This window comes from Sinohyriopsis cumingii, chromosome 9 (genome assembly GCF_028554795.1).
Source record: "Sinohyriopsis cumingii isolate HCF-2022 chromosome 9, ASM2855479v2, whole genome shotgun sequence".
Taxonomy (NCBI): domain Eukaryota; kingdom Metazoa; phylum Mollusca; class Bivalvia; order Unionida; family Unionidae; genus Sinohyriopsis; species Sinohyriopsis cumingii.
Window position 1 is genome coordinate 72,502,454 of NC_142969.1, and position 23,512 is coordinate 72,525,965.

Here is a 23,512-nt window from a genome sequence, read left to right on the forward strand (position 1 = left end):
TCGTTCCTTGGAAAATAATCTAGCACGTTCTTTTGTGCTACTCCCTCGCTATTAAAATGACAGATTATCTTGCAATATATTTTAGTTCTGAAAAATGTCGAAACATATTTATATGAATCAAGCAACAATTACCGTTTGAATCTGCTGTAGAACTTTATTCTGTTCCTTGTACATCTCCTTGTATCTCGCTTCGGGAATCAGGCTATCAGGGTCACTCTGCATGATTCTGGGGTTACAAAGTAAAAAATCTTTCATTTGTAATACAAGGGGAAAATTATGATGTACATTAAGAATTTATTTCGCTTCATATGCACCCTCCCCCACCGCCACCCCCCCCCCCCCGTTCAGTCTCTGCAGTAATTGAACAATGTGTCATGGAGGCCATATATCCTGGGCATTATGGATACTGTTCTGCAAATACAATTTTTATTTTTTGTCCGTATGTTGTATGTTCATATCATTAAACAATCAACTAGTATTTCGATCAATCACTCATCGCTCCTGAGTGAACGAATCAATCAATGAGTCAGCCAATCAATAACTCAACTAACCTAAAGAGAGAAAAATATTTAAAATCTGTTTTATATCAACTTTCTCCATGAACACCTCGATTTCATCGTATGATTACCTGCAAGAACTAATGTGGTTCTCAAGAAACAATTCTTTGATGTATCATTTGGGGCACTTTGCGTTTCAGACGAATGCTTACCTGTAAGAACTGGCATGTTTCTCAAGAGATAAATTTTTCAGGGTTTCTTTGGGAGCGCCATGAAACAGCGAGTAGAATGCGTGGAAGTTACTCTCATTGGCGGACCTGTGGACAACTCTGGACTTTTCCAACATGTAGTCTCGGATAATCGCTATAAGCAAAAGGAAGGGCAGCATGGTATTCATTTATGACATTTGAATTAGTGGTATGTCTGCTTTGTAGTAACATAGTAACATAAATAAAACTAAAATGATTTTTAAACTGGCTTTAAAAAAGATGTGTCATTTTTAAAAGTCTATCCCCTGTTAAATTTATTTAACCTTATCGCAGGATAAAATGTAAGGGGCGTTAAGATTTTATCCAGTGGATATCGTTATCACGGTAGTTCGACAGATTTAAAATGAATTTACCCAAATCCAGGTATGTAGATTTACACGCATAATTTCGTTTTTGAAACAATATATTATTTATTCCTATTTATATTGTTTATATTGAACAGGTTTTCACAATCTGAAGACTTGAATTGATCATATACGTCCTTTTTGATCTCCCTTAAATATAAAATGTCTACGAAAGCATTTGATCAGTTAATGACATTACTGACATACCTCCAGTAAGGTCCCAAGTTTCAGAGAAGCTGAGTTCCAGGTACTTGGCAAAGCGGCTTGAATTGTGATTCATATGAGTCTTGGCATTTCCGAAAGCTTCCAACAACGGGTTCACCTGTTTAGGTGAGGAGATAATAATTTGTAAAGCTTGCAGTTTAATTGATAGCGCGTGTGTGTGTGTGTGTGTGTGTGCGAGAGAGAGAGAGAGAGAGAGAGATTTTGACTTTTAACGTAGCTTTTAAACATGTTTCAGTCATATCGCTAAGTTGTCTGCAGTGTGACAGTTTATAACGATGTCTAGAACTGGGGCGTAATGCCGCAGACATGTAGCATGACGTCCCACCCATTCACAATTTTCTGACACTAGGCCAACCAATCATAACATCAACCTCTTAATGTTGAGCGCCCAGCGAGGCAGTTGCAAGTACCATTTTTATGTCTTTGGTATGACTCGGCCGGGGTTCGAACCCGTAAATTCCGCATCCGTTGCGGACGCTCAAACCACTTAGGTCACCAGAGCTGTTGGTTAAATTTATAAATCACGTTATAAAGATATTAAACCTTCAAATTCTAAACTGTATTGATAAGACATGTCAGAACTACCTTTAACCTTGCTTCAATGCCGGTTCTGGTTAGATTTACAATTGCTATACCGTGTTTGATTCGTTGTTTGTGTAGTCCAGCATACAGTTGCTCGGTGGCATCAGCCCGAAACACCAGATCTATGCATCATTCAAAATTACATTTAAGACATGATTCTAGCATGGCACTAAAACAAGGCATTGTTTTTGGTGCTTGAAGGTCTCAGTAGTATAAATGACTTTAATTTATAACGGTGATGTACTCTGGCATATCAGTCGCTGATGCGAGGAGAGGTCAGTTGGCGGCGGAGAAACGTAAGAGAAAGAAGAACCCGGCAACAACCACAGTAACGCAGACTTCCCAGTATGTCTGCAATAACTGTATCAGGGACTGTCACTCACGCATAGGCCTGCACAGCCACAGCAGACGATGCCAACAGAGACAGACAACACCCCAAGGGCGCTTTTAGCATGGACTTTCGAGACTGAGTCGCCAATGATGATGATGTACGGTGTAATGTATGTCAAGTGAGATAACGCTTCGTTCCAATATGCACATTGTAAACTATACATTTACTAACATTACAGATTTTTTAAACAAAAGTATTTGAGAAACCGATAAAAAAGAACACAATGTCTGTCTTATTTAGCCAAACACAAACACACATACACACAGATATGTATACACACATACACACTCACACACTAAGACACACACGCACATTATATATATATATATATATATATATATATATATATATATATATATATATATATATATATATATATATATACATATATATATATATATATATATATATATATATATATATATATATATATATATATATATATATATATATATATATATATATATATATATATATATATATATATATATATATATATATGAAGAGTTAGAAATAGACCTGTTTGCTGCAGAATCTGTACACCATGAAAAGTGGTAGGGAAAATAATGATCCTATACCTTTATGATCTTCTCGTGCAATTCCTTGTTGTCACTTCGACACATGTGAACGAAATGTTTGACCATGAATTTTGTGCTCTCGGTTTTTCCGGCCCCTGATTCTCCACTAACGATGATAACTTGATCTGTCTCTGATTCGCGCATGCGTCTAAACGCACGTGCAGCGGTATGGAAAACATGAGGTGCTGGTACTTCTGCGAAGTTTGCCCAGTCATATTTGCTGTGTTCCTAATTATAGAGAAAGAAAATATCTTCAAACTGTGGTATAACCTTCACCTTTGTCAAGACCTGATAGGCCCAATTAGGTTGAACAACAGTAACAACATCACAAAGAACATTAAATTAAATAGAAATTGTAAAATGTTGTCAAAGAAACATGACGTAAACTGTAGATTGCGGTTGGGTCCAGGACATAGATAATGATAGTATCCGTGATGAGATCAACATTATAATTGGACCCCTTACCGATCCACGTTATAACAGGATCCACGATGATGATATCAACGTTATAATATGACCACTTACCAAATCCATGCTATAACAGGATCCACGATGATGATATCAACGTTATAATAGGATCCGTTACCAGATTCATGCTATAACAGGATCCACGATGATGATATGAACGTTATATTAGGACCCCTGACCGGATCCACGTTATAACATGATCCACGATGATGATGTCAACGATATAATATGACTACTTACCACTACTTATAACGGATCCACGATGATGATATCTACGTTATAATAGGACCCCTTACCAAATGTATTATATAACAGGATCCACGGTGATTATAACAACGTTATAATAGGACCCCTAACCAGATCTACGTTATAACAGGATCCACGATGATGATATCTACGTTATAATAGGACCCCTTACCAGATTCATGTTATAACAGAATCCACAATATCAACGTCATAATTGGACCCTTTACCAGATCCATTCGATAACAGGATCCACGATGATGATATCAACGTTATAATAGGACCCCTTACCAAATTCATGATATAACAGAATCCACGATGATGATATCAACGTTATATTAGGACCCCTGACCAGATCCACGTTATAACATGATCCACGTTGATGATGTCAACGTTATAACATGACTACTTACCATATCCATACTATAACTGGATCCACGATGACGATATCACCGTTATAATATGACCCCTTACCAGATCCATGCCATAGCAAAATCCACTATGATGATATCAGCGTTATAGTATGACCCCTTACCAGATTCATGCTATAACAAGATCCACGATGATGATATCAACGTTATAATATGACCCCCGACCATATCCACGCTATAACAGGATCCACGATGATGATATATACGGTATAATAGGACCACTTACCAGATTCATGTTATAACAGAATCCACGATGATGATATCAACGTTATAATAGGACCCCTTACCAGATCCATTCTATAACAGGATCCACGATGATGATATCAACGTTATAGTATGACCCCTTACCAGATCCACGCTATAACAAGATCCAAGATGATGATGTCAACGTTATAATATGACCCCTTACCAGATCCATTCTATAACAGGATCCAAGATGATGATATCAACGTTATATTAGGACCCCTTACCAGATTCATGATATAACAGAATCCACGATGATGATATCAACATTATATTAGGACCCCTGACCAGATCCATGCTAAAACATGACCACGATGATGATATCAACGTTATATTAGGACCCATGACCAGATTCATGTCATAACAGAATCCACGATGATGACGTCAACGTTATATTAGGACCCTTTACCAGATCCACGCTATAACAGGATCCACGATGATGATGTCAACGTTATAACATGACTACTTACCAAATCCATGCTATAACAGAATCCATTATGATGATATCAACGTTATATTAGGACCCCTTACCAGATCCACGCTATAACAGGATCCACGATAATGATGTCAACGTTATAACATGACTAATTACCAGATCCATGATATAACAGGATCCACGATGATCCGAGTGCTAATAGGTTTCAACACCATACCCATATCATAAAAATGTCCTTATTAATATCCACATAATAATAGTATACGTTGCCATGTCCACATTATATTAGTGTATGTGGCCATGTCCAATAGTATATGTGGCCATGTCCACATTGTAATAGTATATGTGGCCATGTCCACATTATAATAGTATATGTGGCCATGTCCACATTGTAATAGTATATGTGGCCATGTCCACATTATATTAATGTATGTGGCCATGTTCACGTTGTAATAGTGTATGTGGCCATGTCCACATTATAATGGTATCTATGACCTTGTCCACATTGTAAAAGTATATATTGCCATGCTCACGTTATAATAGTATATATTGTGATGTCCACTTTATAATAGTATATGTGGCCATGTTCACGTTCTAATAGTATATGTGGCCATGTCCACGGTATAATAATATATCTGGCCATGTTCACGTTATAATAGTATATGTGGCCATATCCACGTTATAATAGTATATATTGCCATGTCCACGTTATAATAGTGGACGTGGCCATGTCCACGTTATAATAGTATATATTGTGATGTCCACTTTATAATAGTATATGTGGCCATGTTCACGTTCTAATAGTATATGTGGCCATGTCCACGGTATAATAACATATCTGGCCATGTTCACGTTGTAATAGTATATGTGGCCATGTCCACGTTATAATAGTGGATGTGGCCATGTCCACGTTATAATAGTATATATTGCCATGTTCACGTTATAATAGTATATATTGCCATGTCCACGTTATAATAGTATATATTACCATGTCCACGTTATACTGATATATGTGGCCATGTCCACGTTATAATAGTATATATTGCCATGTCCACGTTATAATAGTATATATTGCCATGTCCACGTTATAATAGTATATATTGCCATGTCCACGTTATACTGATATATGTGGCCATGTCCACGTTATAATAGTATATATGGCCATGTCCAGGTTATACTAATTTATGTAGTCATGTCCACTTTATAATATTATCCGTGACCATGTCCACGTTATAATAGTATATATTGCCATGTTCACGTTATAATAGTATATATTGCCATGTCCACGTTATACTGATATATGTGGCCATGTCCACGTTATAATAGTATATATGGCCATGTCCAGGTTATACTAATTTATGTAGTCATGTCCACTTTATAATATTATCCGTGACCATGTCCACGTTATAATAGTATATATTGCCATGTTCACGTTATAATAGTATATATTGCCATGTCCACGTTATAATAGTATATATTGCCATGTCCACGTTATAATAGTATATATTGCCATGTCCACGTTATAATAGTATATATTGCCATGTCCACGTTATACTGATATATGTGGCCATGTCCACGTTATAATAGTATATATGGCCATGTCCAGGTTATACTAATTTATGTAGTCATGTCCACTTTATAATATTATCCGTGACCATGTCCATGTTATAATAGTATATATTGCCATATTCACGTTATAATAGTATATATTGCCATGTCCACGTTATAATAGTATATATTGCCATGTCCACGTTATAATAGTATATATTGCCATGTCCACGTTATAATAGTATATATTAGTAGTGAAGGGGGGCACTTTACGGTCAATGGGAATTAGCATTACAAGACCCCTTGGGCAAGATTACCGTCAAGGGAAAATTAACATGGAGAAAAATCGTGGGTAAGATTACCGTCAAGGGAAATTAACATGGAGAAAGAAAAAATCGTGGGGCACTTTAGCGTCAAAGGAAATTAAACAGGGTGGGCCTTTATAGCGTCAAGGGCTTTTACTAAAGTGGGCCTTTATAGCGTCAAGGGAAATTGAACATGGGATTTTTATATATTTTTTTAAAAAAAGGGGTAGGCAATTCAAAGACTATCTCTTTTCGAGAAATATGGCTGGCCCTGAAAAGGGCCTTTGGGTTTTCTTCTTCTTCTTCTTCTAATTTCTTCTTTTCCTCCACCAACTTCTTATTTTCTCACCTACACTCTTCTTCTCTTTCTTCTTTTTTTTCTCCTCCTCTTCTTTCTTCTCTTCCTCCTCTTCTTCTTTCTTCCTCTTCTCATTTTCTTCTTCTTTTTCAATTTTTTCATTCCATGCTCTCATCCTTTTCCTTTCCTCTTCATCCTCCTTCTCCTCCTTTATTTCCTTCATCACACCACTTATCATATCCTTTGCTTTTCTTAAATTATTAATTTCCATTTTTACTCTATGCGGACTATAAGAATAGTGATCTTCAACTAGTCGTACGAGCATTTGTTCTATCATTCCCAAATTGTCAAGGACGTCTTGCAATGACTGAAATTTATCCAAGTGGTTTGAAGCCATCTTCTATGAAGAATGGTTTGAACGACGAATAATGTGGGTTATTATAGTGAAAGCGCGGACGTGATGGAAAACATCCCCTAAAAACATAAAATTAATCTTACCTAGATCATGACCCATCAACGCGCGTACGTGAAGGAAAACATCCCCCTACTTTTTCATTTCATATAATATAACCCCAACTATACTCTCCACATGCGCTAAGAAACATTAAAAAAACCTATAATCTACTATTCACACAAACATACCTGAGCTCTTACAAACACAAACACACAATCACACAAACACATACCCTCAAAAATTTTTTTAAAAAAAGAGTTAGTGTTTATATACACACTACTCTACCTACACACATTGGCAAATTGATCGTTATTTCTTTTCTAGAGTATTGGGTAGCCCTGAAAAGGGCTGTTTTGTTTGGAACTTCATGGGCACCTGGTTAATGGTGGCACCTTCCAGGCCTGGCGCCACATACGCATCTTATCCCCCAGTTACTTTTTACCTTTTGGGGGGAGAGAGCAGAGGCAGGATATGTCGCTTCAGAATCCCAATTTTCGCTCTCTGGGATTCTGAAATTTTTTCTTCTCTCCTTTTCCTCCTCCTCTTCTTTGTATCTTCTCTCCTCCTCTTTATATCTTCTTTCCTCTTCTTCTTCTTTATATCTTCTCTCCTCCTCTTCTTTGTTTCTTCTTTCCTCCTCTCTTATCCTTCCCTCCTCGACAATGGCTTCCGCGGCCAGTTCATTTAATATGCGCCTGGCATATTCCAGATGCACATGAAGCTCCAACAGTTTCTCAACTCTCGTGTTCATTTTTTGGTGTTGATCAATCAACAAGGGTAGCTGGACTGCCGAACGACTTTCAATTTATACTGAAAGCGCGGACGTGAAGGAAAACATCCCCATATAACATAAAATTCATCTTACCTAGATCATGAACCAAAAAAAACAACAACGCGCGGACCTAAAAGAAACACTCACTCACTTTTTATGCTACCCATCACTATTGTAAAATTTTTTTATAAATCACTTCAATAGACTATCCACATACTCAAAGCAATCCAATCTAATCCCAAATATACACCTCAAACACTAAGATAAGATATCATTTTAATCTACTATCCACACCAACTTACTTTTAGCTCTTACTAACACTAACACACAAACACATACCCTCACATTTTTTAAGAGAGAGTTAGTGTTTATTTTCACACTACTCTACTTACACACATTGGCAAATTAATAGTTATTTCTTTTCTAGAGTATTGGGTAGCCCTGAAAAGGGCTGTTTTTTTGTTTTGCTATGGCATTCTTTTTTAGTTTCTAAGAATGCGATGTCCTCTGAGGACAGACTTTCTGGCGATAGGTCTGCTTCTTCGGAAAGAGAAGAAGAACTCTTTGGTGTCGATACGGCAATCGACAAAGCCTCTGTCAGCTTCAGGTTGCTGCTGCTCTTGTTGTTGTTGTTGCTGTTGTTGCTGCTGTTGCTGCTGTCTCTGAAGTCTGTACTTCTCTGTCCATTCTTCTTTTTCCCTGTTCACTTCTTCTCTGAAGAGCTCTTCTATTAGGTCTTCAGTGATTTTTAACATTCTCACATTCTCTATTTCTTCTGGCTTCGGTATCAGACTGTGTCTGACCCTATGCAAATTCACGTAGGCTTCGTTGAGCTTAGCTAGTTTGGAGCACATCTTCGTAGGAGGATGAGTCGACAATGGATGGTTAGACTGGGAACAAACCGGTTCTTAAAGTTAAAGCGCGGACGTGAAGGAAAACATCCCCCACACGGTTTTCGAGCCGTAACGTTCATGAGAGGGATAGTAAGAAATGAAAGAGCATCAATCCAACATTCTTATAGCTAAACAAAAGACAAAGGCATTTTTTTCAAAACACAACATTTTTTATTCAAAAATCACTTAACACTAAACAACAACATTTTTAACAATAATCCAACACTATAACATCAAACAATTTTCTTCAAATCACAAACATTTTTTTCTTCAAATAATAACTACTTTGAACAGGGTTGACAACGTTGTGAATGAAATTGTGATTTCCACTGTTGGAAATCATTAGGCCATTGATGGACACTACGTTTCCAAGCTTGAGACAAAAGATAAGCATAATGGTCACAAAACCATCGATCTACTTTCACATCGTTTCTAGCAGAAGAACGAGGATCGAAATGAGTCACTAAATGTTCTAAGGAATAGCCCAGGCTGCGATGATGCAGAAAATACACACAGTACTGTCCACACACCAAGGAATCTGTGCCTTGTAATTTCACGTTATTGAATCGGGTGGTTTGAGCATTTCTTCTCATAAAGTCGATGATATCGTCTTCCAAAGGGGGCAATCCGTACGAATCGAAATATTCCACACATCCTTCTTGAGGAAAGTAAACGGCTACCCAGTGGGTTCCTGGGAGATGACTGTCGTCCGTGTTGATCACGTAAGCTTGATGGTCTTTAGGTTTGCGATGAGGGAGTTCATCTTTAGCACAGACGACAGGATTCCAAGAAGCCGTATACGAACTGTGGTTCAAAAGGTAATGAAGTTCCCAGGTATCCATGTTTTGTGTGTGCTTTTTTCTTCTTCACAGGTAATAATAAGTCGTCAATTCGATCCTGACTTTTTGCTTGAAAATGTCTGACGAATAAACGGTTATTCGTTCTGTTTCCTCACTCTGATTCAGGAGAGCTTCGATACGATGGATCTCTTGAGTGGTTAATGGTGGACAAGAATGTTCACGCAAGTCTTTATACCACTGGTGCAACACGTCTTTGTTTGAGATGAGACTCCAAGCTTCGTCCAGATACTCGTCCAATTTTTCTTCTTGACTTAACATCAGGCATTTATCGTGTTGAATTTGACTGGGATGATCGTTTTGACATCCATAACAATTTTTCTTGTTCAATTCCGTCATTTTGTCAACCAAGTGTTTGGCAAAACAGGAGACTAAATGGGCTTCTTGTTCTGGCCATCTCGATTTCATCATGATCACTTCTTCTTCCACAGTCTCCTCACATTCCATCTCCAAAGTTTCTCCACTAGGTAAAGAGGGATAACAGTCTTCCATGGCTTCTAATAATCTAGAATGACTTCTCTCAAACTGTTGATTTCTATGGTATTATCGAATTCTGCATACAGGATGACGTTCACTGTCTGTTTCAGTGTTTCTGCAAACTGAAGTTCCACACGAATCTGGCCAGATTTTATAGGGTGGAAATGTCCCTCGTCGCTGCCTTGGTCTGGAGTGAAATCGAAAGCCCACAAAGCATAGCCTCCTGCATAATCGTCGTACTCAATGCCGTGACTGGTGTTGGTTCCTAACTGGCCGGTGGCTTCGTACAGGGACAAGTACGATCTCAAGTAATTCTTCGCGTCACCAAAGTCAGGTTCGAAAGGTCGGGTACACAAGGTCTTGCCATCGCGACTGACTTCGATTTTCTTCACTAAAAAGTGTTGAAAGTTGAAAGGATTTTCTTTGAAGGCTCCGTTGAAGGCTGAATTCGAGACCATACCAAGGATTAAACGTTTGGGTAACTGTCCTTGGAACAGATGATCTTCGGTTATGGATTGCAGTCCAGCAGAAATGGTGAACGTTTTCACTTCCACACGTCGTATGGGATACTTGGCGGTCGTTCTGCTCAACGTCTGACTGATGTCGTTTCCCACTTTAGGTAACACTTCCACGCGTCGTACGTAGAGTTTGGCTTCTTGGATTATGCTTTTAGGAACCTTAGTAGCATCAGCAGCTATCAAATGGAAAGCGGCACTGCTGCGATTCAGTCTCAAGCGGACATTCACCCCGTTCAGCAAATATTTCTCTTGCAACCACATGTCCAAATGCAAACGATCCATCAGTTCTAAACTTTTCTTGTTTAAGATTTTGTCTTCTCTTGCCTCAAAGCCGGAATTGCTTCCATCTGTTTTGTCGAACTTGCCCGCTTCGTCAGCTACCTACAGCACGCAGGCATTGAGATGACTATCCTTGGCATCTATTCCGTACGTCAAGAGATTTTCCAAGTAGGCACGGTAAGGGTATGTATCCATGCTGCTGCTGACTAGTTTGTTATTCAAGTACAAATCCACTGAGCTGAACAAGGAATGCATGAAATTGTTGACGGGAGCTATTTCGTCAGCGTCATCTACTCCACCATTATCTTTTTCTAGAACTTGGACTTTCAAGTACAAGTAACTGCTATTCAGATCGATGTAATCTTCGGGCTGTCCCTTGATTTCAAACTCGATGGGAGCGGAATCGGTCAGTGAGGAGACGGGGTGAAATTCCACCCACTGGGATTCTTGCATCGTCATCATGGTGGGGGGCATGGCAAACAGATCCAGTTCCGTCTTGGAACAAGCGCAAGACTCTCGGTGCATCATTTTGTTCTGTGTTTCAATAATCGAAAAAGTCTAAGTCTCGAACGGTTCTTCTTTTCTTGGCCTTTCTCGCTTGAAGTCTGGTGAAAGGGTGTTTTCTTCGTCGTCTCTTTCTTCCTTGTCCTTGCTGAATGCTTGACTCGGTAGCGTGCAGGGCATTTATAGGTGTCTCTCGTCGGCCCAAAATGTCTTTTCCCGTTTGCAGCAAGACATTTTTGCCTGCCCTCATGAAGGCTTCTTTAGGGTTTTGTTTGTCGATGATGACATTTTGGAGAAATTCTTTGCCTTGTGTCAGTGCCGCATCTTTCAAGGCGTGCAATCCTCGTGTCACCATCGGTTTCAACACCGGGGCCACCGAACGAAAGGCCGATTTTAACATGTCTCCTAAACCGTGTCCTCGTTGTCGAGCCACCCCTTGGTACACTGGATACATGACTTACTTACGAGTCGTGAGAGAACCGTTTTCGAAAATGGAGTTTCACCGTGACTTTTCCTTTGGTGAATGGAATATTTTGTCCCAAATCTCCTTTTATAGTAATGTTGACCGTGTCCAAATACGACTTGCTGACCGGCAAATAGTGAGGATGGACAAATTCGCGGTGGACGTGATAAGTGTTTCCACCTTCCTCGTCAGCGTTTGTGGCAGAATCCACTTTGAAAGGAATGACACGCAGTAACGGCACGGAGGTGTGTCCCACCACGTTGTATTCCACCACATCGGAATACACGAACATCAAATTCAGTCCTTGGTTCAGTTCTACCGGGGTACGAAAATACTTGGCAAAAGAGTCGTTGTCATAAATGACTGGTAATTCGGGGCTTTTTTTTTTGTTCTCCTATCTTACTCATCTCCGTGTCACCGCCCAACATGTCAAACAATTCAGGACAAAATAAGAAAGACATGAATTTTTTGGACCCCTCAGAAAATTTCATCAGAAAGCGACGAGCTATTTTGTGGTATTCCAGGGTGACACTTTTTTGGACATTCCCCAAAGCTTTATGGAACACGCCATTAAACTTGGAGGCTATGACGCTGACCAAATGATGACCACTGAAATAATAGCCTGGGAGAATGGACAAGTTGTAGGTCCACGTTTTAGTTTTCTCATCATAGGTTCTATTGCTATATGTGCCAATCTTATCCAACTCCTCTTGCAATTGTTTGTCATGAACTTCCACCTTAAAATAATTTTGATTGGGAATGACATTGTGGACTTGGGTTGGGTGAATCATTTCCACTAAAGCCACTTCCCAATGGGCTTCGTGATCTAAGGGGATGGCTTGAGGTAATTTGGCCGTGTAACAGCACAACGTGTTGTGGGGAAACACCTCCATGGAACTGTCACTGGGTAAGGTTAAGTAAAATTGGTTTTGGTGACTCATAATTCCAGAGTTCTGTGGCTGTCCGAGGGAATATTAGTGGATGTCAGAGGTGTGTCTCCGCCCAAAATGGGGTTCTGGTTGTGGTTGTTGTTGGAGTGGTGACTGGCACTGGCACTGGACACAACGTTCCCGTTCGAGGAGAATTTCAGGGAGGGATTAGGAAGCAGGTAACCGATGCAACTGCTCAATAAAATGGTCCACAATTGTTTGTCTCCTTGTTGCAAACTCAAATTGGCGATGGCTGCCCCGATGACACAATACACCACGAAGATTTGGCAGAAAAAGACGATTTGCGTTTTAGGCACACGTTCTCCACACCACACCCACAAGGGTTGTTTTTGTAAATCTTGCACAGAAGAACTAGGGGAAGAAGGAGTGGTCGACGTAGCTGCGTCTGATGTGTGAAAGGGCATGATGGTCACTTCTTCTTTTTATAGTCGATGACTTGCGAAGCGTCGATCCAAGAATCGAAACTGGGTGGATATCCTTTCCAACGTACTTTGACTTCTTTGACACGTCGTTTGCCCACTTTACGGGTTCTGCGTTCGAGAATGCTTTCGATGTCGTACACGTCGTCTTCTTTTTTGGTGACACGTTGTAACTCGGGAAAATAAAACGTTCCTTTGAGTACTTCTCCGTTCATGTCTTCCAATTTATAGACGGCAGGATGACGGCCATGCACTCGTCCAGTGACGCGAAACAATTCGGTCGTCCAGTTAGGTAAGTAACCTTTGTCGAAAGTGCGTTTGGTTTTGCCAATGCGCACCCAATCTCCTACGGTCAACTCTCCACTTTTCTCGGTGACAGCCCTCGTCGGGGACGTACCAAACAGACGCTCAAACACCAACACTTCGTTGTCGGGAGTCACGTCTTGCGGGGCACGTCCGATGCTTCGATGGTAAGATTGGTTGTACGCTTGCACCAGGTGCGGTAAGATGTCGATGTACTTCAGAGTGTGGTGATGCGTAAAATATTTCCACATGCGTTCTTTCAAAGTACGTTGAAAACGTTCCACGATGCTGGCTTTGGTTTCGGGATTCTCGGTGGTAAAGAAATGAATGTCACGTTTCTTTAATTCTTTTTGGAAAGCTTGGTTCAAAATTCGGTGCCTTTGTCCGTTTGCCATCGAAGAGGGTGACGACCGCTTTGTTTCAACACCCGTTGCAGGGCTCGCACTAACTCGCTGCTCGATTTGGAAGTCAAGGGCACGACCCAGGCAAATTTGGAAAAGACGTCGATGACACAAAACAAATATTTGTAGCCACGATTGTAGCTGGCCAAATGAGAGACATCGGCTAAATCGGCTTGCCATTGATGATCGATGCCTTCCACTCGGGTGCGACTTCTGGCAAACTTGCGTCGAATGGGTTTGTGTAAAGTGTAGGTAGCTTGTTCTTGTAACCATCGTTGCACTTGAGGTAAACGGAGACTTTTCAGTCGAGTTTTGGCAGCACGATACAATTTTTGAACTCCTGCGTAACCTGCAGGATGCGAGGGATCGTAGCAAATGCTGGCTAAGACTTTTTCCATTTTTTTGTGTTGATTGGTGTGTTAATAAGGCACCCACTCTTGGAAGAGGCTACTCTTTTTCTCTTGGGGTATTTTCTTGGATTGCAAGGCTTTGCGTGTGCGACCGGCAATAGGTGTCGAAGAGGAGGAGGATGTCTGAGCGGGGGATATCGGTTCTTGTTTCACTTCTGTCTTCACTTTCTTTTTCTCTTGTGAGGAAGAAGGGGTGGCCATCATCTTTTTAATCCATCCAATTCTGGAGGTAGGTGGTGTTGTTAACTTGCGTACTTTTTCTGGTGGAGTTTGAAACCCTTCTTCTTCTTCTCCTTTTTCTGTCTTGGTCACGGGTACTGGTGGTACTGGTACTGGTACTGGTACTGGTGATGGTGTTGGACTTTTCATCAAGGTCTTAAAATCTTTCAGAGTGGGTAGAGCTGTTTCGTCTAAAGCTTTCTGGTGAAAGAGTTGCAGTCGTTGCAAGAGTTGACCGTACTTTTGCGATTTTTCTGTTTCGGACAAATCTTGGCGATCCATCAAGGATTGCAATTCGTGTTGTAACTGGGACATCTCGCTCAAATTGGGATTGGGAGGTAAATGCGGGGTGCGTTGTTCTTGCCACCGATGGTATTCCATCCATCGTTTGTAAGGCACTAAAGCTAGTTTTCGTCCTTCCATGGGGTTGTCAGGGGTCGATTCTGAGATCTTGGGACTTCCGAGGGCCTTTTTATCTTCCTCCCACCAGTCCTCCCAACATGGTTCCCAAGACTCCTTTCAGTATGGGGCCTAACAAGAGAGGTAAAATACCTCCACGTTGAACCAACATCTTCTTTTTTTGACGAATGGGAATTTTCTTTTGAACCATTTGGCGAAGAACGTGACGATGTTTGCCTAAGCATTGTTTCTGGTGTTTGGACAAAGGGATCGTGCCTTTCAAAACGTTCAAACAACATTCGCACACGGTATCGATGACCTCTTTGGAGGCCGTTTGAATGAGTTTTTTTCGTAGGGGTGGAGAAGCTTTGGACAGGACAGATAACAGGTCCCCATGTTTGGCTAAACGTGGTGGCAGTCCTTTCCTTTTCTTTCCTTGGGGTTTTCTGGAGGGTGACATCTTTGAGTCTTCAGGAGCACCAAAAGAACACTGATACCCTACTTGGTCACAGGCCTTTTTTATACTGGAACGCGTCGCCACTGATTGTCTTTACGGCGTATCAACTTCATGACAGGCATGACACGTCGTGCAGGGGTACGCAACGGACTAAATCGAGCCAGTTCTTGCTTGGACAAATCCAGTAAACTTTGTAACATGCCCGATCTTTCTTGGACTTTGATTTTGGGAGAAGGTACTTTGTGAGCAGCAGCCACTGCCACTAAATTGGAAGGTCCTGCCACTGGGAAAGTTCTTTTGGGGGTCATCAACGGAGATGTTCTTGGTGTAATCAACGTCTCCAAGTACTCTTCAGTTCTGGGTGTCATCAACGGAGAAGTGGATGAACGTGAGGATGCTGGAGACGCAGTCACTGCCGTGGCAGGTCGTGGTTTGCGAGTGTAAGGCTGCGTCCTGGCCGCAGTGCCTCTCTTGCGACTAGTTTTCTTCTGTGGACTTTTCTTTTTCTGAGGACTTTTTCTCTGTTTCTTTTTCTGGGGGCTTCTTTTCTTTTTCCGGGGTGGTGTCTGGTAAGAGGAGGGTCCCGCCACTGGAGAAGTTCTTCTCTTTGGGGACTTGGTCTTCTTCTTCTTGGGGCTTCGTTGGACTTTTGTCTTAGGGATAACTTTGGGGGCATTAGGATCCCATCTTAAGAGTGAGCGAATGATGACCCCTCCTAGAGTACCGCTCCCTCCAGGTTTCAAAATGATTTGTTTTTTGGTTTGAGTGTCGATGCGGGGATCGGCCAGTTGGACCAAAGCGACTTTGTTTCGATCGAAAAAGCGTTGGGTTTGATGAGGAATCTGAATGATTCCTTGGAGTAATTGACGTGCCGTCACCGTGAACCATCGTAAGACTTCTTTGAGACTAGCTTCTAAGACACGGGCTCGTGTTTGTGGATCTTTTTCTCGACTGATGCCATACAAGGCACGAATCAATTTGACGGGAAGATGCGACTGAAGGGACGTCATGTTCACACTGTGTGAGACAGACGAAAAAGGGTCTGAGGTTTTTATAGATATTTTCATGGGGAGTGAAATGAAGTCGAGGACGGAGACGTGTACAGGACAGGCCCTCCGTCTTGGCACCAGTGGTGAAACAAGTGGGTACGAGATCGCAAATCCTCGGGGGTCGTAGGTTTCAAATCGACGAGTAAATAGGCGTGTGGCGTTTGAGTGGCATCGTCGTACGCCTGAGTCAGCCAAGGCGTTCCTAACTGTTTGGCTAAGACTTGCACTTGCGATTTATCTCGAGGGCTTTTAAACAAGACCACGTAATGCGCATTGAGACTGATGGTGCGATGGGCTTTACTTTGTTGAAACAAATTTTGGGTGATGTAAATGACACTGGCATTACGGTGATGCCCTTTGCGCGTGAACCACAATTTAATTTCTTCTTCGTCTTCTCCTAACATGTCGTCGAAAATGACCAAATGGGTTTGACGGGAGTCAGAGACGATGCCGTCGTCTTCTTTAGGAATGCCTTCCACAAACACGATGGAATCGCCTTGACTTTCTCGCAAGAGGCTGTACGCCGATTGCCACTCTTTGTAACACCACACGATCCGTTGAGGGGGTCGATCGATCAAATGATGTTTATGTTCGATCAAACGTTTGACGAATTCGGTTTTGCCAGAACCGCTAGGTCCAGCAATGAGCATGTTAAAGGGATGGCGAAGATACAAAGCCTCCCAACTGGCACGATCTAAGTGTTCGTCGATGACTTTGACAGTAGAGGAAGAGGGAGCAGAGACAGCAGAGGTAGCCATGGTGTGAGAAATGTCACTTGTGACACGAAAAACAAACAAGACAAGAGTTTATATACTTTTTTCAGAACACGTTTATTGAATGTTTCAAATATGAACACGAAAGACAAAAATACATACAACCCAAATAGTGATGTACAGGAATATAAAACACAGCAAAGCGATCAAAGTGGAATATAAACAAGTGTCTGTACAACATGTTTTGGGTAACCAAGATGTCCTAGGGACAGTGTGTAATGTTCTTACAGTCTCTACATGAGGTATTGTCACACAAGTGTCCTCCCGGAATGACCTTTCAGGAATGTCCATGACAGTCCTGTCCTGAAGCGAGTGGTTGTTCTCGGTGACGGGTTCTTCTGGCACCGTCACTAACACAGGTTGAAAAGTAACTTTTTTCCTTGAACAACTCTTGTGCATACTGGGCCACTTCTTGGGTCCAAGCCTCAAAACCCCCCTTTTTCCAGTCACGAACATCTGTCCAATGAGGGTGTAAGTCACAAGCTACACACACATCGTCATACACGTCTTGGGTAGCTAAAAGTTGACGAATCTTTTTTCCCGTAGAGGTCGAGAAGTATCCAGATGAAAACGCAAGGCTTTGAGCAAAAGGAGTTTTTCCTGACCATTTAAGGCCATGGAGGTGGTAAGTACTGATCGTAAAGAGTCCACAAAGAATCGGCTGGTAAACGAAATCCCCAAAAACAAGTCACTAAGACACACACCACTTGTCGTCCCAAATTGAATGGATACAGTTCTTGTAATAATCGATGGTAATGATCCACGGTTTGAATATGGTCATTGAGTTCCTTCCACGGAATCTATTGGATGACATGTGACATAAGTCGTGGCATGGCAGCCTGTTTTTATAGTCTCTTTGTTTCGGAAACAATACACGTACTTTCTAGCCAGAGATCTTCGTTCTCCAGTAGGGAATCTAAATCTTGCATACTGTAACCGAAACTTCAGAGTTCGTTTAGAAGTTTCCTCTTCCTCTAAGTAGATTCCACGTAAAATATGTTGATAATCCTTTAACTTGTCTTCCTCAATGTATTGCTGTAGGTGAATCTCGAAGTAACCAAAATAATGAACATTTCGATCATTCACTAACTCAAAGTGTTGAACAAGGTCTGACCACTGAAACAATTTCTGACGAATCAGTTCTCTTATAGCATTCAGGTACCAGTGGTTAAAGATCTGGTGACGTAACGGATGCAATTGTTCTTTACGTTTGACTTGTATTTTCACCAGCTCTCGGTAAATGCGTTCTCTCAACTCCACAGGCAAAGCACGAATGTTCTCTAGCAAAGTATCCATGAATAGGTCATACTAAATCCTCTTTGGTCTGACACAAGAAATGTACTCTTTGCACAAACATGGTTTCACTTCAGTGTCGAATTTAAATCGTTGAGTCACTAATCTACACATTACAATTCGTTCAGAAGTTTCCTCTTTCACTAAGTTGACATTGTGTTCAAGATGTTGGTAATTCGTTAACTCTTCCTCTGGAATTCGATGCAGTACGTTTACAATGATGTAACTACAATCGTCCATACCAAACCAATCCTTTTTAAAACTAGAGGATCGTTGATCAATGTCTGTCCGATGGAACACTTTCAATTGAATCAATCCTTGTATAGCCTTCAGGTACCAGTGGTTCAAACACCGGTGACGTAACGGATGCAATTGTTCTTTACGTTTCACTTGTATTTTGACCAGCTCTCGGTAAATGCGTTCTCTCAACTCCACAGGCAAAGCACGAATGTTCTCTTGTAAAGTATTCATGAACAGATTATTATGGTAAGAAGTTACTTCAATGTCTCGGTCCCACTAAGGGTAAGTAATGACAATTCGGTGACCATCGAGCATGTTCTACGTAGGCCGAATCTTGCGGTTCCCAGTGGTGAAGTGTCACATCGCAACTGAAGCACCTGACTTTATCTCCTTCACCCAAGTAGAAAAATCCGGCTCTGGCTAATTCTTCGGGGGTCGGTCCTCCCAGATACTTAGGCCATTTTCCTTTGAACGATTGAAGACGATTTTCAAAGTCGCAGTATTCCGACAAACGCACAGGAAACGAATATTCGTCTTTCACAGGTTCGTTTCGATGAGGGTTGAGTGACATGGGTAGGAGTTTGCTCAGGGCTGGATGACATCCGTAGGGAGGTAAACGTGAAGGTCGACATTCCCCTTTAAACCCGGTAAAATGTCTAAGAGGACGAGCGGCATCGCTTTCGCATCCCTCAGGTTTGACACGCACAGCATCACTTTCCATGATAGGGGCAGTGAGAACAAAGTTCCCATGATGCTTTACGGCATCGCTCAGGTCACAAGGTACAGCATCGTATCCATCGCAAGGCTCACAATCGCACTCGTCTGCAAACTCCGTTACGCAATTACAATGGTAACCACATGGACAATCGCAGTTTCCTTCCGGACATTTTCCGTCGCAATGCATGGGTCTTATCCATCCAATATTAGTCACACTAGAGGAAGATACAACTTTTTTACAATCCCCAAACTGGAACGATGTCTTTTTCAAAGTATTCATCTTGTTCGCTCGGTCTTGGTAGTCACAATGAACTATCGATCTTGACCATAGCCCCCTTTTTATACTAGTCGCAATGCAGTCTCCAGCTTGTACATCTTTCCTTTTTTACGTTTTTTATGTCTTGTTTCGGAAGGTACCGTCTCTAAGGTACCGTCAACATTGTACCGTAGTGTAATGGGTGGAAAGGCCATATAAAGGTAAGGGCAGTGCGGAGACCATCGAGTATGTTCCAGAATAGCTGAATCTTTATAGATACATAGATCCATTCGTAACTTCAGTCCACAAGCGAAACACTGTACCTCGTATCCCAATCCTGACTCAGGTCCCAAGTAGACAAATCCTGTTCTAGCTAAAACATGCGAAGAAGGTAATCCTTCCCTATCCGCAGGCCATTTCTGAAACGTGTCCAATCGACGGGCACAATCACAATAGTCAGGTAAGAAGACTGAAAAATGGTAGGGTTTGAACTTGGAGTTCTCATCGGGTTTCTCACTCGATTCTTGCTGTGGCGAAGTCATCTTTCTGGTGAGTGGCTATCCTCTTACAACCAATGTTTTATACCAACGTGTCCATACGGTAAGGTGAAATGATTGGGAAGTCGAACTCGCTTCTGGTACACGATTTGATAAACTTTTTCCAAAGGTCGACTGACGATGTGGTGAGTGGGTAAACGTACAATCTTGTTCGGTTGGTGAGTGGTCACTTTAAAGTTTCCATCCTCTCCCGATTGCAAGGCTTCTTTCAATACCCCAAAGTTGACCACTCGACTGGTACGATAATTCAGAGTCAGTCCTTTCACTTTGCACGTCGTGTGCACTTCTCCTTGTTTGTCACGGTATTCGTAGCCGTAATTTTTGGGACCGCCACTGACGAAACTTAGAATCTTGTCGTCGGGATGCTCGTCTGTCCAGGCTCCTAAACGGTCTCCTTCGATGTCAGGGTGCTGTTGAATCGGGTGATGGATGTAAATGCAACTGTCCGTGTCAAAGTACAGGACACGTTCTTCTAACAGTTCTAAAGCTTCGTACAATTTTAAGCGAGCATGGGCTGTCACGTAAGCCGCAATGATGACATTTCCAAAAGGGTCGTCTTGTACAAAGTCCAGATCTTCTTCGTAATTGACCAAGATCAAATTCTCTCGAACGACGTCCACGTGTTTCATTTATTTGGTTTTGTCGTGAATCATCTGGAAGTAGCGGGAAGGTTCTGTCAAATATTCCGTCTTGGGTAAACACGGTCGTTGTGCCATTTTACCCCACAAGCAATTTAACATCACTTTGGCAAACGATCGCCTGCCTTCGTTTTTCTCGATGTGGTCTAAAGTGATGCCTTCTTGTTCGTAGTATTTCTCTTTGAATTGTATTTGGTCTTCGGGAGTGTGACACCAGGAAGGATAGCCACTGGCTTCTTGCTTCAGTTTCAAAAAGGCATCCACGTAGTCTGCGAAAATGCCTTTCTGCGTGGGGTCACCCTTGCGGTATTGTTGTGTCTTGGGAAAGTGGCAAATTTCGTACACTTCTAACAGTTGGTATCCCATGTCCAGAGCTTTGAACAATTCCACGCTGACCCAGGTTCCCGTCAAGGCCCGTTCTTCTTGGGTGTGCTGACAAGGTTGGTCTTGGTTGCACGTTTCGGCACAAGTACGGCACAAGGGAAACATCAGTTTGCCTTGACAATGGTGAGGTAAGACGGGATGGTATAGGTTCGTGCGAGGCAAAACTTTACACTTGATCAAGCCTTCGTATTGTCGAATGTTGACCAGGTCGATGTGTTCCGTCAGCAATTGCGGGTGGCCTACAGGAAAGCGACAATATTTGCACACGTAGGGATACAGCGAACACACGTCCAAGTATTTGATTTCTTCTCCTTTCTCTTCGTCGGCTTGGTACAGCAAACAGGTGGCATTGGTCCTTCCTCCGTACAAACTATCCCTCGGGTTCAGCGGGTCCATGAACTGGTAACTTTCCACGAGGCGTTTAAACTCGGGATCGGTTCTCATACGGTGATCGTACTCGTGTTCCCACATTTCCACCACTTGGTATCCTTGCTGTTCTAACTTTAGGCGTCGCTGACAAGTGTCCTGGTACAAGTCTTCCATGGTTCGTTGTAAAAACTGATTTTTAGTGCCACGGTCAGGGTAACAGACGGGACATCCGTGAAATAAGCAACCGTTAAACTCGTACACGATCTTGGGGTTTTCTAAGTCCCAGCCATCGACCGAATACGTTCCGATGGTCTTTTCGCCCCCTCCGTTGCGGGCATGCTGAATCCACTTGTCTTCCTTGTCGCACAAGTAATGTAACCAGCGTAGGGCTTTCACCGAGTATTGACGTTTGACATAGTGGGTCGTTTGAGGGCTGATGACAGCCACGGTGTTTTCAGGCATGAATCGTTGTCGATACACTAAGGAACACGCTTTGGCAATGGTGCAAGCTTCTTTCAAAGGATCGACCCCTCCGTGTTCCATGAACAGTTCTCGAAATTTTCCACAGCAACGCCGTAAAATGTCCACGTCGGAACGACAATACTTTAGCATTTCTTCCTGAAAGTCGAAAGGGTCCGAGGCGTGAGCCTGGTACCAAGCGTAGAAAGCTTCTCGTTGTTCGGTACGCATGTTGTCGGGGTCGTAATAGTGAGCCTCAGGCAAATGGGGTAGAACGACGTGTTGATTGGCTTCCGTATTGAAAAAGTGTGGAAAGTACCCTTTAGCCATTTCTGTCATTCCAAACGTTTTAGGCATTCGACTCAAAGGCATGGCCAAATAGCTCATCGAATCTTTAAACTGCACTTGTCCCACTTGCATGAAAATGATTTTGGCTCCGTTCAAAGTCACTTTAGGACGCTCGGTGCCTTGTTCCGTATAGTACCTCAAAAGAAACTGTCCATCGTATCCGGAGAAATTGTGAGCCATCACCGTGGCATGACGATGACAATCTCCGTAACGTTCGATGTCCTCTTGGCTCCACGTCTTGTCGATGGGGTCTAAGACCCATTGGGCAAAATCGGCTAACGTGTTCGGTCCCCGAAAGATTTTTTCACGCCCTCCAGGAATCTTGCTGCAGTGAGGGCAATGACTGAAGATAGGTTCTTGAATGCACTTCTCGCACGCTCGATGAGCCACGCAGAAATTAGGGATGTGAATGCCGGTCTCTTGCATGCATTCGAAATCGAAAAAGATGAAATTGCCTTTCTTCTTGTGACCGTCCTCTTTCTCTGGTGGGGGTTGGTATTTTTGCACGTAACATTGGTGTTCCAAGTCCACGATGTGGTGACAAATGTGACATTTTTTCTTTCCTGAACATACGTGTGCCTTGGTATTATTGGTACGTATGACTTGTTCACACGTAGAGCACAATCTCAGCAGTTGACAAGCACATTTCTTCTGTGAACCTTGCGTCTTCAGATGTTGTTGGTAACAGGTAGGGCTGACAAACGTGCGCAGACAAGTTGAACAAGGCACTGGTTCTTCGCTCAGACAGGGTGAAGAGGCCAAACATCCTGTGCATTTCGATCCACAATGCTTGTGT

The 23,512-nt window shown here is 42.1% G+C and overlaps 1 protein-coding gene across 1 annotated transcript in view; it reads right to left on the minus strand.

Annotated features, from left to right (window-relative positions):
• LOC149792014 (unconventional myosin-Ic-like) overlaps positions 1-23,512 on the minus strand; it is a 94,171-nt gene that overhangs the window by 61,202 nt on the left and 9,457 nt on the right. The window contains exons 3-6 of the mRNA XM_089970507.1: positions 2,887-3,114; positions 1,318-1,432; positions 710-860; positions 133-226 (exon numbers count right to left, since the gene is read on the minus strand). Coding sequence (XP_089826633.1) covers positions 133-226; positions 710-860; positions 1,318-1,432; positions 2,887-3,114 — 588 coding nt within the window. The remainder of the gene's footprint in view (positions 1-132; positions 227-709; positions 861-1,317; positions 1,433-2,886; positions 3,115-23,512) is intronic.